We start from the raw sequence: 14,283 nt of genomic DNA, 5'->3' as shown, positions 1-14,283 counted from the left end.
CGTTTTACATTTTAACGTTTTTAGAAGGTCTCTTTTTATAAGTCTATAATATATAACTAAACTATTGTTGTATGTAAAGTAAATAAGGTTTTTAAAATGTTTAAGAAACTTAATTTAAAATTAAATTAAAATGCAGAGCCTCCCGACCGGTGGCCAGGACCCGGGCAGCGTGAGTGCCACTGAAAATCAGCTCGCGTGCTGCCTTTGGCACGCACGCTATAGGTTGCCTACCCCTGACCTAGTAGAATGCTATTAGCTTTTTCACTGCTAAAGGGCAGGTGAGTAGATTTTGTTTGTGCTGTTAATATTTTTGGACAATTTTGCAAGGCTCCAGTAGGTGCTGACCCACCTCACACCTACAAGGAGTCTGGTGTACAGAGAGTTTCGCCATTTCTCTAGACATATAATTAATTAGGGGAAAGGAAGTTCTTCTCTCTTACCCAATACAGCCCACACATAACACTATCAGATTGCAATTTTATATGGGTTCCTCCCAGATTAAGTAGATGGGCATTTTAATGAGGCAACGTCTGAGACAGAATTATGCCTCGCACAAGCCAGCAATATGTGTGGATGGCGAGAAGGTGCCCTGCCCAAGCAGCATCTATTGTAATTTTGAAAGACATTAATTCCTCCCTTGGCTGGAATGCAGGAGGTGAGACTATGGTCACATTAGAACAAACCTCATCTGCCTGTAATGCTAGCTGGCCCCAATTCCCAGCTCTCATTGCAGTCAAAGGCCATGATCTGTCTGCATCATACACAGGTGTGTGGTGTAGCGGGAAGGGCTCTTTGCATCCTTTCCCCCCCTTCTGCCCTTGCAGTCAGTGATAAACAACAAAATTACTCCCCACCCTTACACAACTCAAGCAGGATCTGCCTATTTGGGGTCAACATGCTTCTGTACTATCCCTCTGTGGCTGTACCCAAGCTGTCAAAATGGTGTCTCTAACTTTGGTTATGTATTTTCTTTGCACTGAATTTGATTCTATTCTATTCCTCTTGGACAATAATGATGGACTAGTGACACATCCAGAATTTCAGGTCCGTCACACTCTCCAAGTGCTCATCCTATCCAGATAGGAACTGTAATACTTGGCACATGGATTGGCCTCATTATGCTCCAATGTAAATGTACAGCTTTTCCTTCCCTTTGGATGTGGCTGGAGTGGAGAGGAAGCTGGCCAGTAGAAAGGGGCTCTTTCTAAGGTAGTCCGAACTTGATGCCAACCTGAACTCAGACTTGAATAGGGATTTCTAGAGAGAAATCTGAAGAGAAATTTGAGTGGGAGCCAATGAGAGCTCTGCATTTCTGAAAATGCAGCCACTTTTATTTTGGTGCCTAAATATGGATGTAGGTGCCTAAATTCATTCACCCACATTTGATATGTTTGGCCAATATCAACACTATGTAAAGTAATTGTCGTCAGATGCTACCGGTGTGGTGCTCTGCTCTGTTCAATGATGATAACAGTTGGCTGTGTGCGTGTGTTCCCGCTGTGTGCTGTCCCAGCTCTGCACAGATCGCTGGCACAGCAGATTTCGAGCGTACCGCCCAATGACCACAGACTCTAATAAGGTACAAAGGCACCTGGCCAGGTTTATTGTCAAACGAAACACAGTCTCTAGCTCCCCGGATCAGATGTCTACAGTTCTGCTAGTACATATGTGCTCCCTGACAATGGACCGGCTCAGTCGGGGGCGGGATTTGCCACTGCCCCCTAGGCCAGACAAAGACGTTCACTCAGGGATGCATTCTTATACACAGGTACAAACAGGTTACGCATCATTGAACGCACTGAGGTACAGCCCCTCTATGCATTAGGGTATTGTCTTTCTCCTGGTACAGGTTGGTTCGAACAAACAAGTCTATTCATCATACTGTCTATCCACTGTATTGTCCTTTCATATTGTCTATCCATCATACTGTCCTTTTATACTGTATTTAGGTTAGGTCTGCCTGTTCCTTGTTATCTATGTGGGATGTGTTTGTACCAGGCTGTTCTGGTGCTGTCCTGGCATATGTTCATCTTATTAGTGCTTACATGTGTATACGTGCTTTTAGCAGCCTTCCTCTTGCCAGCTTCAGTGAGCAGGGCCTGCCTCTGGCTCACAGCCTAACTTTGCTTTATGTTAGCAACGTCTTGACCATTACTTCAGTTCAAGCCTCAGGCCTCATACCGGGCCTCTGATACCAAGGGTTTATGTCTCCGGTCCTCATCTTACTACAGTAATCAAACATAAATAATATGTTGTAGCGCAATGTACGTGTGTGCACAAAGATACGTCTACATTGGTCACACTTACTAAGTTTCTTCTCTTGTGTGAGATATCACCAGTTCCAGCAGTATTTCCCATGTCAGGGAAGTTTTTTTTAAGTCTGACTACTGGAGATATAGATACAACTCAACATTGCCAATCCCAAGCATTTAAAAATCATTAGACTGCATTTCCCCTAAAAAAATCACAGGATTATCTTAAAATGCATTTGATTTATTTTAAAAATGGGGACAATTTGTATTTACCCGTAGTGCCTTAGAGTACAGTTGGGTTAGATTTTCAAGCTTTCTTTGCAAACTAGTGGGGCTAGACACTTTTTTAAAATGAAAGCTAAGATTCTCCCATATTCCCATGACTCCTGGAGATGGCACTGTAAGAAAAACACCAAGTATCATAAGACTTATGCTAAAATCACAAGAGTTGTCATCACTGTAGATACATGGGTAACTAGATCTCTAGCTGGATACCTAGATTTCAGTTAAAGGAATATTGTCTCACCACTAGATGGAAATAGAGTGTTTTCCATTCCCCTGTTGTATTGCCAAGAGGGTGAACCAGAAGTCTATGTGCACGTAAACCCTCTGCAGACAGGACTTCAGAAGTCCTGGATCAGAAATTAATATTTTGCAATGGTAAAGGCAGGATTTCTGCTTCTAGGGAGGCGTATGCTGCAGACTTGTGCTCAGTCACAAGACAGAAGACTCAATGCTTCCCAATATATTAAAGATTGTGACTAACAGATGTTCTGTTTGATCTGTAATCAGATGGTTTTTAATTTATCCTTTTTGAAATCAAGACTACTAGACCGGCAGCACAGTAGCTGCCATGACATGAAATAGATGGCAAATAGGCTAATTTAAAACCCACTCAGACCCACTTGTGCAAGCAAGAAAGATCAAAGAGGAAGGAAGCTGAAGCGTTTATGTCTAAAGTTAGCTATTTAATGACAAGAAAACAATGTGACTTGCTTTTTTATGAGTAGACATTATTCACATATTTTAAAAAATAGGGTTACTGAAGATTAAGGAAATATAGAGCAGTAATTGACAATCCAGTGCCACCAGGAAGGGAATATTGCACTGCTTGTTTGGTTTATGGGATTGAACAACTGGATTTGTACAGAATCTTTTTTAAAAAAACCTGGTTGATTGCGAAAGCTGGTCAAAAAATGGGATGATTTTTTGGTGAAAAATATGTCTCTTTTTTCAATAAATAATTTGGAATTTCAAAATTTTCCAGCTAGCTTCAAGGATTAGCTTTGCTGCAAAATCTAATGCCTAAAGAGAGAACAAGACCAGTTGCTCCAACTGCACCAGAACAATTCAGAACCCTGACGTATCTTGGTGCAAAAACCTAGAACTAGCAAAGGGATCTTGCTGTGTTCATTCAATTTTTGATTCTCAACTTTAAATTCCATGGCATTAATAGAAAACAAGCGTAGCTGCTTCTACTGCACCCAAACACCCCAGACCCTGGTGCATCTTGAGGTTTGCTGGAGCAGGGATTTTTCTGGTCAAGTAGGAGTGACACCATGTGTTGTCTGTTTTGATAGCTTGGGGCCAAAAAAGTGGTAGGATCCAGCCACTCCAGAACTTGCATATGTATCTTTGGGGTGCCTTTGAGTAGGGATGCATTGGGATCTGTAGTTTTTAGTGGAACTGGAACAGTTGCACTCCTCTACTTAGCTGGTAGAATTTTGGGAACAAAAAACTAGCTTGATTCAGCAGGGTCGAGATGCCAGATACATGTTTTTGTGGTGCTTCTGTGCCACTTTGCAGCAGCTAATAGCTGCTATGTTTTGTCTATTTAGTAGAATTTGGGAGCATTGCCATTAAACATTGGCAAGGTCCAGGTATCAGAAATGCATTTTTCCAGTGTTATTAGGCTGGGATGCATGCGGGGTTCAATTTTTCCAGTGTAGTGGGAATGGCTATCCTTGTTTTCTATTTAGATGTAGATTGTAAGCTCTTTAGGGCAGGGACTGTCTACTATTCTGTATCTGTACAGTGCCTCACACAACCCATTCTTGGCTGATCTTCAGGCACTACAATAAAAAACATGATTAATAAGAAATCATACAGTTTGGTGGTTGGAACCAGAAATTGCAAAGCTCCATGGATCCAGGTGCAAAATCCAGGTTTTGCATCAGTTTGTGCTGGATTTTCTGATGCAGTAAGAGCAGCTACATTTGTTCTTTTTTCAGGCATTGGAATGTGAGAGCCAAAATTAATAGGTAGCAGGTTTAAAACAAACACAAGAAAGTATTTTTTCATGCAACGCACTGTTAACCTCTGGAACTCTTCGCCACAGGGTGTTGTGAAGGCCAATACTATAACAGGGCTCAAAAGGGAGCTAGATAGATACATGGAAGATAGGTCCATCAATGGCTATTAGCCAGGATGGGCAGGAATGGTGTCCCTTGCCTCTGTTTGCCAGAAGCTGGGATTGGGTGACGGCATGGATCACTTGATGATAACCTGTCTGTTCATTCTCTTTGGGGCGCCTGCCATTGGCCACTGTCAGAAGACAGGATACTGGGCTTGATGGACCTTTGATCTGACCCAGTATGGCCGTTCTTATGTCCTTATGTTCAAAATTGAGTGGCTCTAGTAGGATCCATGCGCTAGAGTCTGCGTTTTTGTGGCATTCATTTGCCAGAATGCACGATGGTCCAGGTGCAGTAAGAGCAGCTAGACTTGTTTAGTTAGTCACTACAATTTAGAGTCTTACAGCCAAGATTTGGCTGGTTCCAGCAGGATACAGGGGCTGGATCAGGGTTTTTGCTGCACCGGTGCTGCAGTAGGCACCAGGGTCTGGACGCGTGTGTGTGCTGCACTTGTTCACTATAGTGATCGTGGGACACTTTGGGGCTTGGTAACACAAATTGGCAGGATCCATTCCAGACGGCTGTAGCGTTACCCTTTCCCCGGTGTGACGCTGTTAGGGCTGCAGATGTTCTGGGAGTGGGGAGCTGCGCTGGAAAACGCGGAGCACGTGCACTTTTCCTTCGGGCTCCAGTAACCAGAGCACTTGCCTTTGGCAAGGCGGCAGAAATGCAACCTCGTCTCCCCGCGCTATGCCGACGCTGCACACAGCAGCAGCAGCAAGTCTCTGCTTGCAGGCGCTGACGGGGCGACACCTCGCCTGGCGCCCCCGGGCAGGCACTCTCCTGGCGGGAGTGGCGGTGTGAACCTCACCCCGCTCTGTCCTCCCGGGGGCTGATGAGCGAAGGGGGCGAGGGCCGGGAGTAGGAACCCCTGACGTTGTCGGTCCCCATTGGTTCTCTCCCGCAGCACATGTTCAGGGGCATCTGGATAAAGACGCCTCTGGCCCCTGTCTGCCTCCTACATCGTCCTCCAGCCTCCACCTCCTGCGGGACACCTCCTAGCGAGCCGGCACGATGAGCATAGACGATTTTGTAGGCAAGTGGAGCCTCATCTCCAGCGAAGGCTTTGAGGAGTACATGAAGGAATTAGGTAAGGAAGCCTTGGCGGGGCAGAGAGACCGTGTGGGATAAAAATCATCGCTCACCGTCTGTGGGTTTGAGGGAGGGGAAGGTAGGGGTGGCTGGCTGGGTGCTGGGGCTCTGTACTTCTGCTCCTGGATAGAAAATAAAGGAATGTCCCCCGCACTCTGGGCAGCGAGGACTTTTCATTCAGGATCTCCCTGGCTGTTAGGTTTGGGGGAAGAAATGAGGTTTGGTGGACTCTGATTTCTGTGACTATCTCCCTAAATCCCATTGTTGCTGGCTGCCCGCTGGAAGAAAAACCCTCTCTCTCTCGTATACGTGTGTGTAATTTATTTGTATTGTCTGTATAGTCCTGGATGCATGGATGGATGGGGGTGGGTGGGTGGATGGGTGGGTGGAAAGGGCAAGGACCTAAGATTTAAGGTGCCCCTTCCTTGGCCCACCGGACTTAGCTCCACTATGTTAGTTCATCTGGGATCCAAAGCTTTGTGCCTGGTTTCTTCAGCTGCTCTGTCCAAGGTCTGCGGGGGCGTCTTGGTGCCCGATGCTAGGAGCCGCCTGGGAATAGATTGCTAACTAAAGTGAAAGGAGACCATTCCCAGGGCGTCAACATAAAAGCAACCGTGTGACCTGCAGCAATGGTTTGAATAGCAAGAGTCTCTCTCCCCTGCTGGCTAAGCTGATGCTGGGCAGAGCACACTCTCATAGAGAGGGGACCTCTTGGAATGGTTTTGGTCCTGCTCTGGGGTTAGGGAAAGGGGAGAAGAACAGAAAACAAAATCTATCCAATATGGAGAAAATGAACGTGTGCATGTTAGTCTTTATTATACTGCACCTGAGATGGGTAGCGCCAATACATCTGTGCGTTCATTGCCTAAATAATGCATCTGCTGTGAGGCATTTGTAACCTCTTGGTTTGCTGAATGTCTGAACCCCTGGGCCATAATTTGCTCTCAGTTCCACTGAAATAACTGAAATTCCTCCAGATTTTTATCAGTGGAAGTGAGAGCAGATTGGGACTCAGTGGTATATACACCTTGAATTTCTTATTGTTATAAACAAAGTAGCTTGCATATTATCTGGTTTGAGATGAGTTTTTGTGTTGTGCATTAAATCTGCAAAATCAGAGCACACTGGACTGAAACTGACTAGAATCACAGTTCCTTATATTAACATTTCAATAACAGATTGGAAACTTGTGTATGTGCACACATGCTTTCAGTTAAATGACAGTCTTTAGTGTTAAGAACAGGTGGGTAAATGATAGCATGAGAAGAGAATGGAGTGGGAAATCCCCAACTAGAACACACAATTATCAGCCTCTTCCTATTTTCTATTAAATTTGTGCTGTAATACTCTCACATGAATTTGTCTGATAGTATATTATCATAAGGGGTCATATCAATGCAGCTGCTACTGGGATACAAAATATCATTGAAAAGACTCTTTCTATTGCTAGATGTAAAATGTATCTGTATTCCTTAACAGTTTCAGTGGTAGCACCATCAGTTCACTTTCTATCCCAAGTATTTTCTTCCTGAATTGCCAATCTCAACTGTTCAAAAATCACAAGGGAGCCCCCTCCTCCCAATTCTGAGATTGGATTAAAAAACTGTTGGAGTCCTTTTAATTTCCCTTATGGGTTTTGAATCTTTTAGGGTCATGTTTTCAAGATGAGCTATGGGATATTCTGATGTGGGGCGCCCCCACTGAAGCTGTTCCCCGGTGGATAAACAATGGAAAGAATCATTGGAGCAGGGGGACTGGGTATGCAGATAGCCTGGGGGGGGGGTGGAAATGTACATTTGGCTACAACAGTTTAATGGCCTTACTGCAGCACAATGTGGTGTGATTGCTTCTTGCCAAGCCACTTGCCGTACTGACAGAAGACTGTACTGCAAGCCAGAGACCGCAAAATTAAAATTTAAGGTCAATTTTTCAAAAAACTCCCTTAGGCACTTTTGAAAATCCTACCCTAAGTCTTAAAGAACTCACAAAGAACTTTTTAAAAAATGATAAACTGTTTAATTGTTAATAAATTGCCTCATAACAAGAAAGTGCAACTTATGATATTGTAAACATTCATAGCAAAGCAATACAACTTCCTGCTATGCAGCTTATAACATTAAACAAGAGTGAGCACAGGCAATGTTTGTTTTTAAAAAAAAATCTAAATCCAGATCTTAAAATTCAGACCTTGCAAAGACAGTCTATGTGAAGTACAAAATATAATAAATTCTTAGTTTGAGGTACAAGTCAACCACACACTTGAGAAATTAAAAAGTTAAAGTGAACACACTAGGTCCTTAGCTCGTGTCCATCTGTCTCCTCTCCCCATCCACCCCCAGAAAACAAGTGTGAAAAGAGGTATCAGCCTGAATTCTGACTTATTTTTTATCACCACCCTTAATGTGTTTATCAACACTTTTTAAAAGAATATTTAGGATAGTGTAGGGCATATTTAGGCTCCACATCATTTTAGATTTTAAATCTAAATAGTTTGCAAGATTAAATGCAGATTTTGCTAGGAGTATAGTTTTGAAAGAGTGAATGGCTCTAAATATAGTCTACAAGGAATTGTTAGCACTTAACAAAGAGCTCCTTCTACGGTTCCTGTCCAGATGATCAGTTCTAAATATTACCTTCAGAGCATGTCTGTCCACAAGCCACAGATTCACATTTTCAGACCCCACCTACAATCTTAAACATTACAAAGAGTTGGTTCTTCAATGATACTTCCACTTCCACCTGTGTCATGATTGGGTCTCAAGATTGCTTGGCTTTTCTGCCTTCCTGATTGGGGGCCCTAACCACTGGACTTGTTTTGGACTACTAGTTTTTCTGGACTACAGAGCATAGGTGCCGACTCCGTGGGTGCTCCGGGGCTAGAGCACCCACAGGGAAAAATTAGTCAAGCTCCCCACCCCGCCCCACCTCATCTCCTCCTCCGCCTCCTCCCCTGAGCATGCCGCATCCCCGCTCCTCCACCTACCTCCAAGTGCTTGCCGCCGTCAAACAGTTGTAGCAGGCTCCAGGGGGAGGAGTGGGAATGTGGTATGCTCAGTAGAGGAGGCGGGGCTGGGGTTGGGATTTGGGGAAGGAGTTGGAATGGGGCAGGAAGGGGGTGGAGTTGGGGTGGGGACTTTGGGGAAGGGATTGGAATGGGGGCGGGAGGGAGCAGGGCAGGGATGGAGTCAGGGCAGGGCCGGGGGCAAAGGGGGTTCAAGCACCCACCGGCGCCAGTAGAAGTTGGCGCCTATGCTACAGAGTCTCTTTCTCTCTCTGTGCTGCTTCCTCCCCTGCCCCCCCCCCCAAATAACAGTTTCACTGAGTATAAATACTTATATAGTCATTGGGCCAGAGACAGAATGATTCTGTAGTACAGTGGTTAGAGTACCCATGTGGGATTCCCCTGGACAGTTCCCTTGCTCCAATCACTCTTTCATTATTTAGCCACAGTGGAACAGCTTCAACAGGAGAGTGGGCAGCCCCTATTCAAATCCTTTCTTCTCCCTGCCCTTCTGGCAGAGTGCAGAATTTAACCTGTATATCCCACTTCCCAGGCAAGTACTCTAACTACTGAGCTAAAGCTATTAAGTGGGCTTCTCTTCCTCCAGCTCTTTTGTGCACAGCAAGGCAGGCACCTAACTCATTCCTGCAAGAAATAGTTTAGGTGCTGGAGCCACCTGACTCCAGGCATCGGCTTTCTGTTCATGGATCACTATTGCTAAGCAAAGATAGGCACCTCCCTGCAGCCTGGACTTAGGCACCTATCTTGATGAGAGGGGAGGGGCTTAGTACACAACCCTCTCTTGAGCATCTCCCAATGGCTAGCTTAAGTGGCTCCCTGCCTAGCATGCTGGCTTTTGTGGATTGTATTTGAAGGCACCTGTCTCTCCCCATGCATTGTATTGGGAGCCTAAGTGCCTAACTCAGGCTTTGTGGATTGTAGCATGTTCCTGTGATTTTTTTTCTAGTTGTTGCAATACTGAGCATTGTAATGCCTTTGTGGATCCAGGCCCTTCTGTTTTGGATGCAGATCTCACCACAGTAATGTATGCCCTTATCAGCTTCATTTTGGAATGCTGCACTGTGCTGTATGTGAGGGCACTTTAAGATTATTCAAACTACAGCTACTACAGAATGCAGCTTCTGACTTACTTAATGATACTTCTTGCAGAAAGAATGTCACCCTGGAGCTCTTCATTGGCTTCCAGTTTATTGTTGGATGCAATTTAAATGGCTGATTAATAGCTGCTGTATAAAGCCCTGCATTGTGAAAGTCCTGAGTAACCCCAAAGCCTGAAACCTGTTGAGTTGGGTGAAGCACTCAAGCTAATGAGTCACTGGATTAATCAAGAGGGGGCTGGAGGCAAGGTGCTTTTTGATGAAGGGACCTCAAGTGCTTCCTTTAGTAGTGTGCTAAAGTCCTACTTTGTTGAATTCAAGTCATGCTCCAAAGCTCCAATTTTTCCCTTAAGCTTTTTTCTGCAGAGGGGAGTCTTCTACTTTTTTTTTTTTTTTTTATACTTTTGACATTTTACACACGTCTAGAGTGACAGCTGGGTGTTCATTAAGTAAGTTAGAAGAAATACATCTATATAATGAATATACATTTAATAAATTGTATATAAATATAAAAGTGGATTCATTTTACAGTTTGAAAAGTCAATTGGAGAACTTTTAAAACACAGTTCGCTTAAACTTGGACACAATCTTCTTGTAACACTACTTTATAGCTCTTATTTCCCCTTTTCCACCTTACACGTCAGTTTGTGTGAACGGAGATACTGCTTTTCAGGTGACCTGCAGGTCCTATAGGGGGAGAAATAGATTTGATTTAGATCTCAGGAGCATTCAGGATGAATGAGTCTGCAAAATGAATTTCTCCTCCCTCCCCCTGTATAATTAAAAGGGATCCTCTCTCTATGTGGGCTTAGTGTTTAACTGTCTCCTCTGATATGCTGTTGCTTTTGCTCTGCAGGTGTGGGTGTGGCCCTGAGGAAAATGGGGAGCATGGCCAAACCAGATGTTTACATCAGCAAGGATGGAGATACAATCACCATAAAAACAGAAAGCACCTTTAAATCTTCACAGCTCAGCTTCAAGCTGGGTGAGAAATGTGAGGAAAATACATTAGATGGCAGGAAAGTTCAGGTTAGTACAAGAGGTTTTTTTTCACTGAATACACCCAGTCCACTGGAGTGGCTGGCTTACAGATATAAAGGCTATTTAGGGACCCAGTCTCCCCCACTCCCTCATGTTGAGTAAGTACCCTGCTCTGGTGGTGGGTGGGGTACCCCTGTCATCACAAGCCCCATTGAAATCCATCAGTTTTTATGGACTAACCAGTCTACAAATGGTAAAATACTGAAACCAGATAAAGTCTGGTGTGTTTGGTTAATCATTTTCAGTTTGTATGGCCCCATGACGCACCTTGGGGTGATAAAACTGGCAGCCCTCCAGACCCATGTTAAAAATACCAAAGGCCAAATTTCAGTTTCATTGAAGTTAATGTCAAAAAAGCCTTTTGATTTTTAACAGGAGCAGGATATGGTCCTACAACTAATCTGATGACACAATCTCACACACTTGCGTAACAAGTGGAATAACCTATATAGGGAGTAAATTAAATGTAATTCAGACTCCATATTCCTCGTCTTTTCAAGAGTTCAAGTAGCTTCCAACTTGACTGATTAAAGGGACTATCCCTGGCAGCGCCGTATTCTTGCCTAGGCCGACAAATTTATAGGGGCAGAAGCTCCCCTCCGCGCCCCGCCCCCCTGCTCCAGCTCACCTCCGCCTCCTCTGCAAGCGCCCTGCCGTGTCCTGTTTCTCTCCCCTCCCAGCGCTTGCGCCGCGAAACAGCTGTTTTGCGAGGGGGGAGGAGGGGGAATGCCGCGCGCTGGGGGAAGAGGCGGGGATTTGGGGAAGGGATCCAATAGGGGAAGGGAAGGAGCGGAGTTGGGGAGGGGGTTGGAATGGGGGCAGAAAAGGGCGGAGTTGGGGCGGGGCCAGGGCAGCAATTATTTCCCGGCCTAGGGGTGGCAAAATTATTAATCCGCCACTGATCCCTGGGAGGAGGTGGCGGAGGGTGAAGAAAGATTATTCACTCTCCATAGGATTCTCTCAGGCCAATTGCCAAGACCCTCCCACTCCTCACCTGTGCACTGGCAACACATCTGCCAAGTGCAAGATTCAGATGTAGATGATACAAAAAGCCAAAGCACATGTATGAGGAGATGAACTTAGCACACTAAGCAGGTCTTGTTCACTTAAATTGTGCATGCTGTCAAAGTCATGTTTCATGTATAAATGTGCTAAAGCAGTGATTAAACAAGTAGCAAAGTAATGGAAGAAGAAAAGGAGTCATGAGAAATGTAGAGTGAAATCCTGGCCCTACTGAAGTCAATGGCAAAACTCCCATTGACTTCAGTAGGGCCTTAGAGTATAGTGTGGGAGTGTATCACCTCCACTCAAAGAGACCGAGTAAAATATTTAAGTCCTGCTTTTCTTTGCAGACTCTTGTCACCTTAGATGGTAACACATTGACTCAGCTCCAGCAGTGGGATGGCAAGGACTCCACAATAACACGGAAGATAGAGGATGGGAAACTGGTGGTGGTGAGTGCATTCCTACTTTCTGATCATTGACTACTGCAAGACTGTAGACAATAGCAGGAATCTAACTTTAAAAGAGACTCAAAATCTATTATAAACTGCCATCTGCATCCCTGTATTCTGCAGTAATTTAGCCTATATCAGGGGTTCTCAACCTTTTTCTTTCTGAGGCCCCCCCAATCTACTATAAAAATTCCATGGCCCACCTGTGCCACAACTGTTTTTCAGTAGATTAAAAGGCATTAGGGGGTAGCAAGCAGAACAATACCCCAGGGCCTTACGCCACAGGGAACCCTGTGAAGCTAAATTGCTCGGGCTTTGGCTTCAGCTTTCTGCCCTGGGCCCCAGTGAGTCTGCTGGTCCTGCTCTCTGGTTTATTTTGGTGGACCTCCTGAAAAATAATATATGGAGATATACCTATCTCATAGAGCTGGAAGGGACCCTGAAAGGTCATTGAGTCCAGCTGCCTGACTTCACTAGCAGGACCAAGTTCTGATTTTGCCTGCCCCAGTTTCTTAGGTGGTCCTCGCAAGGATTGAACTCACAACCCTGGGTTTAGCAGGCCAATGCTCAAACCACTGAGCTATCCCTCCCCCCTGCTTGTGGCCTCACAGAGGGCTTTGGACCCCTGGTTGAGAACCACTGGCCTATACACTACTGAATTAATTTTTTTTTTCCAGGAATGTGACATGAATGGTTGCAAGTGTAAGAGAGTCTACCAGAAAGCATGAGGACATTGTCTCCATACTGGAGTTTGCTACAAACGAGCTCAGTTTAGCGAACAAAGCTCCTCTACTCTCCAGGTTTTTCCTTTTCCCTGTTTTGTAGTATTTCAATGGACTGCACAGCTGTGTGCAATCATATTTCAAAGCGATGATGTAACTATTCTGAACGGTTGTGGCTGTTAAATAAAATTTTCAGATATATGAAGTGGAGCTGTTGTCAATATAGTGGAATTTTAAAGATTTTCTTTTTCAAGTGAAGATTTATAAAAGCTCATTAGTTATGCAGGGGAGCCTAAAATCAGTATTAAATCACAAATGATGGGGATATCATCTCACTGGAAGAGTTAAGGTATAGTTAACCGCAAACTGCATTTTGGTTCAGATATTCATATTTCATTGATGATAAAGGTAGTAAAATTGTATCAAGTGGAACAATCATTGTTATGGTGCAGAATCTTTCTAACCGCTTTAAGATAGTGCCTGTTGCAAAAGTAGTAGAATTGAACTGGTACAAACTGAGAGGAAAACTTCATCCATTGTGTTTAAACAGCTGAGCACACTTTTAGTTGGTTGCTTTCTGGTGAGAATCAACACCCCCCTAGCCCAAATAGTCCGCTAAAAAGTTAAAAGCCTCAATTTTACTTGCTCAAAACATTTGGTAATGCAGTTTGTGCTTACAAGCGCAATAATAAATTATCACAAATATTAATGTCTTGGTTATTATTTTTTATAATTGGGAAGTGGTCAAAACAGATCCTGTGAAATTGTTGTTCTACAAACTGTAGATTGTTTAGTGCTATCAGACTAGACTAACTTTTTTCTGAAAGCTAAAACTGGCTGGTAAAATTTTTAACAGGATTCTAAATAGTAGGTTCAGAAGAATCTACAGCGTCATGTAATCTCTCTGCTTACATGTTGCAGAACTAATCACTACACTGATGCCTTAGCTAACCACTGCAAGTGCTATCTGGTGTACTAACCAATTGTTCTATGTGTTAATGCTACCTAATATGGAACCTAATTTTTTCCTTTCATAAAAGATAAGAAGAAATGGCCTAAAGTTAACTTCTTATGAGTTTGTGAATAATCCCCTTTATTTACATTATCATCAGGTATTTATAGATGGATTGTAGTTCTCTCAAGATTATTTTCTAGATGCTTTCTTCATATGTTTCATATTTCTTGATGT

General features: G+C 44.0%; 1 protein-coding gene across 1 annotated transcript; it reads left to right on the top strand.

Moving 5' to 3' along the window:
• Window positions 1–5,419: 5,419 nt before the first annotated feature.
• LOC128832197 (fatty acid-binding protein 5-like) lies at window positions 5,420–13,295 on the top strand. The gene is made up of 4 exons (XM_054019328.1): window positions 5,420–5,756; window positions 10,734–10,906; window positions 12,271–12,372; window positions 13,050–13,295. Exons 1-4 carry the CDS (start codon window positions 5,681–5,683, stop codon window positions 13,098–13,100), a joined length of 402 nt encoding a protein of 133 aa, XP_053875303.1. The 5' UTR covers window positions 5,420–5,680; the 3' UTR covers window positions 13,101–13,295.
• The last annotated feature ends 988 nt before the right edge of the window (window positions 13,296–14,283 follow it).

Source organism: Malaclemys terrapin, chromosome 2 (genome assembly GCF_027887155.1).
Source record: "Malaclemys terrapin pileata isolate rMalTer1 chromosome 2, rMalTer1.hap1, whole genome shotgun sequence".
Classification (NCBI taxonomy): Eukaryota; Metazoa; Chordata; order Testudines; family Emydidae; genus Malaclemys; species Malaclemys terrapin.
This window is presented reverse-complemented; position numbering and strand designations above follow the sequence as displayed.

Bases quoted from the DNA above. Each gene is read 5' to 3' on its own strand.
- LOC128832197 (XM_054019328.1), top strand. From the start codon at position 5,681: ATGAGCATAGACGATTTTGTAGGCAAGTGGAGCCTCATCTCCAGCGAA. The intron at 5,757-10,733 runs GTAAGGAAGCCT...TTTGCTCTGCAG, and splicing joins GGAGTACATGAAGGAATTAG to GTGTGGGTGTGGCCCTGAGG. The intron at 10,907-12,270 runs GTTAGTACAAGA...TTTTCTTTGCAG, and splicing joins TAGATGGCAGGAAAGTTCAG to ACTCTTGTCACCTTAGATGG.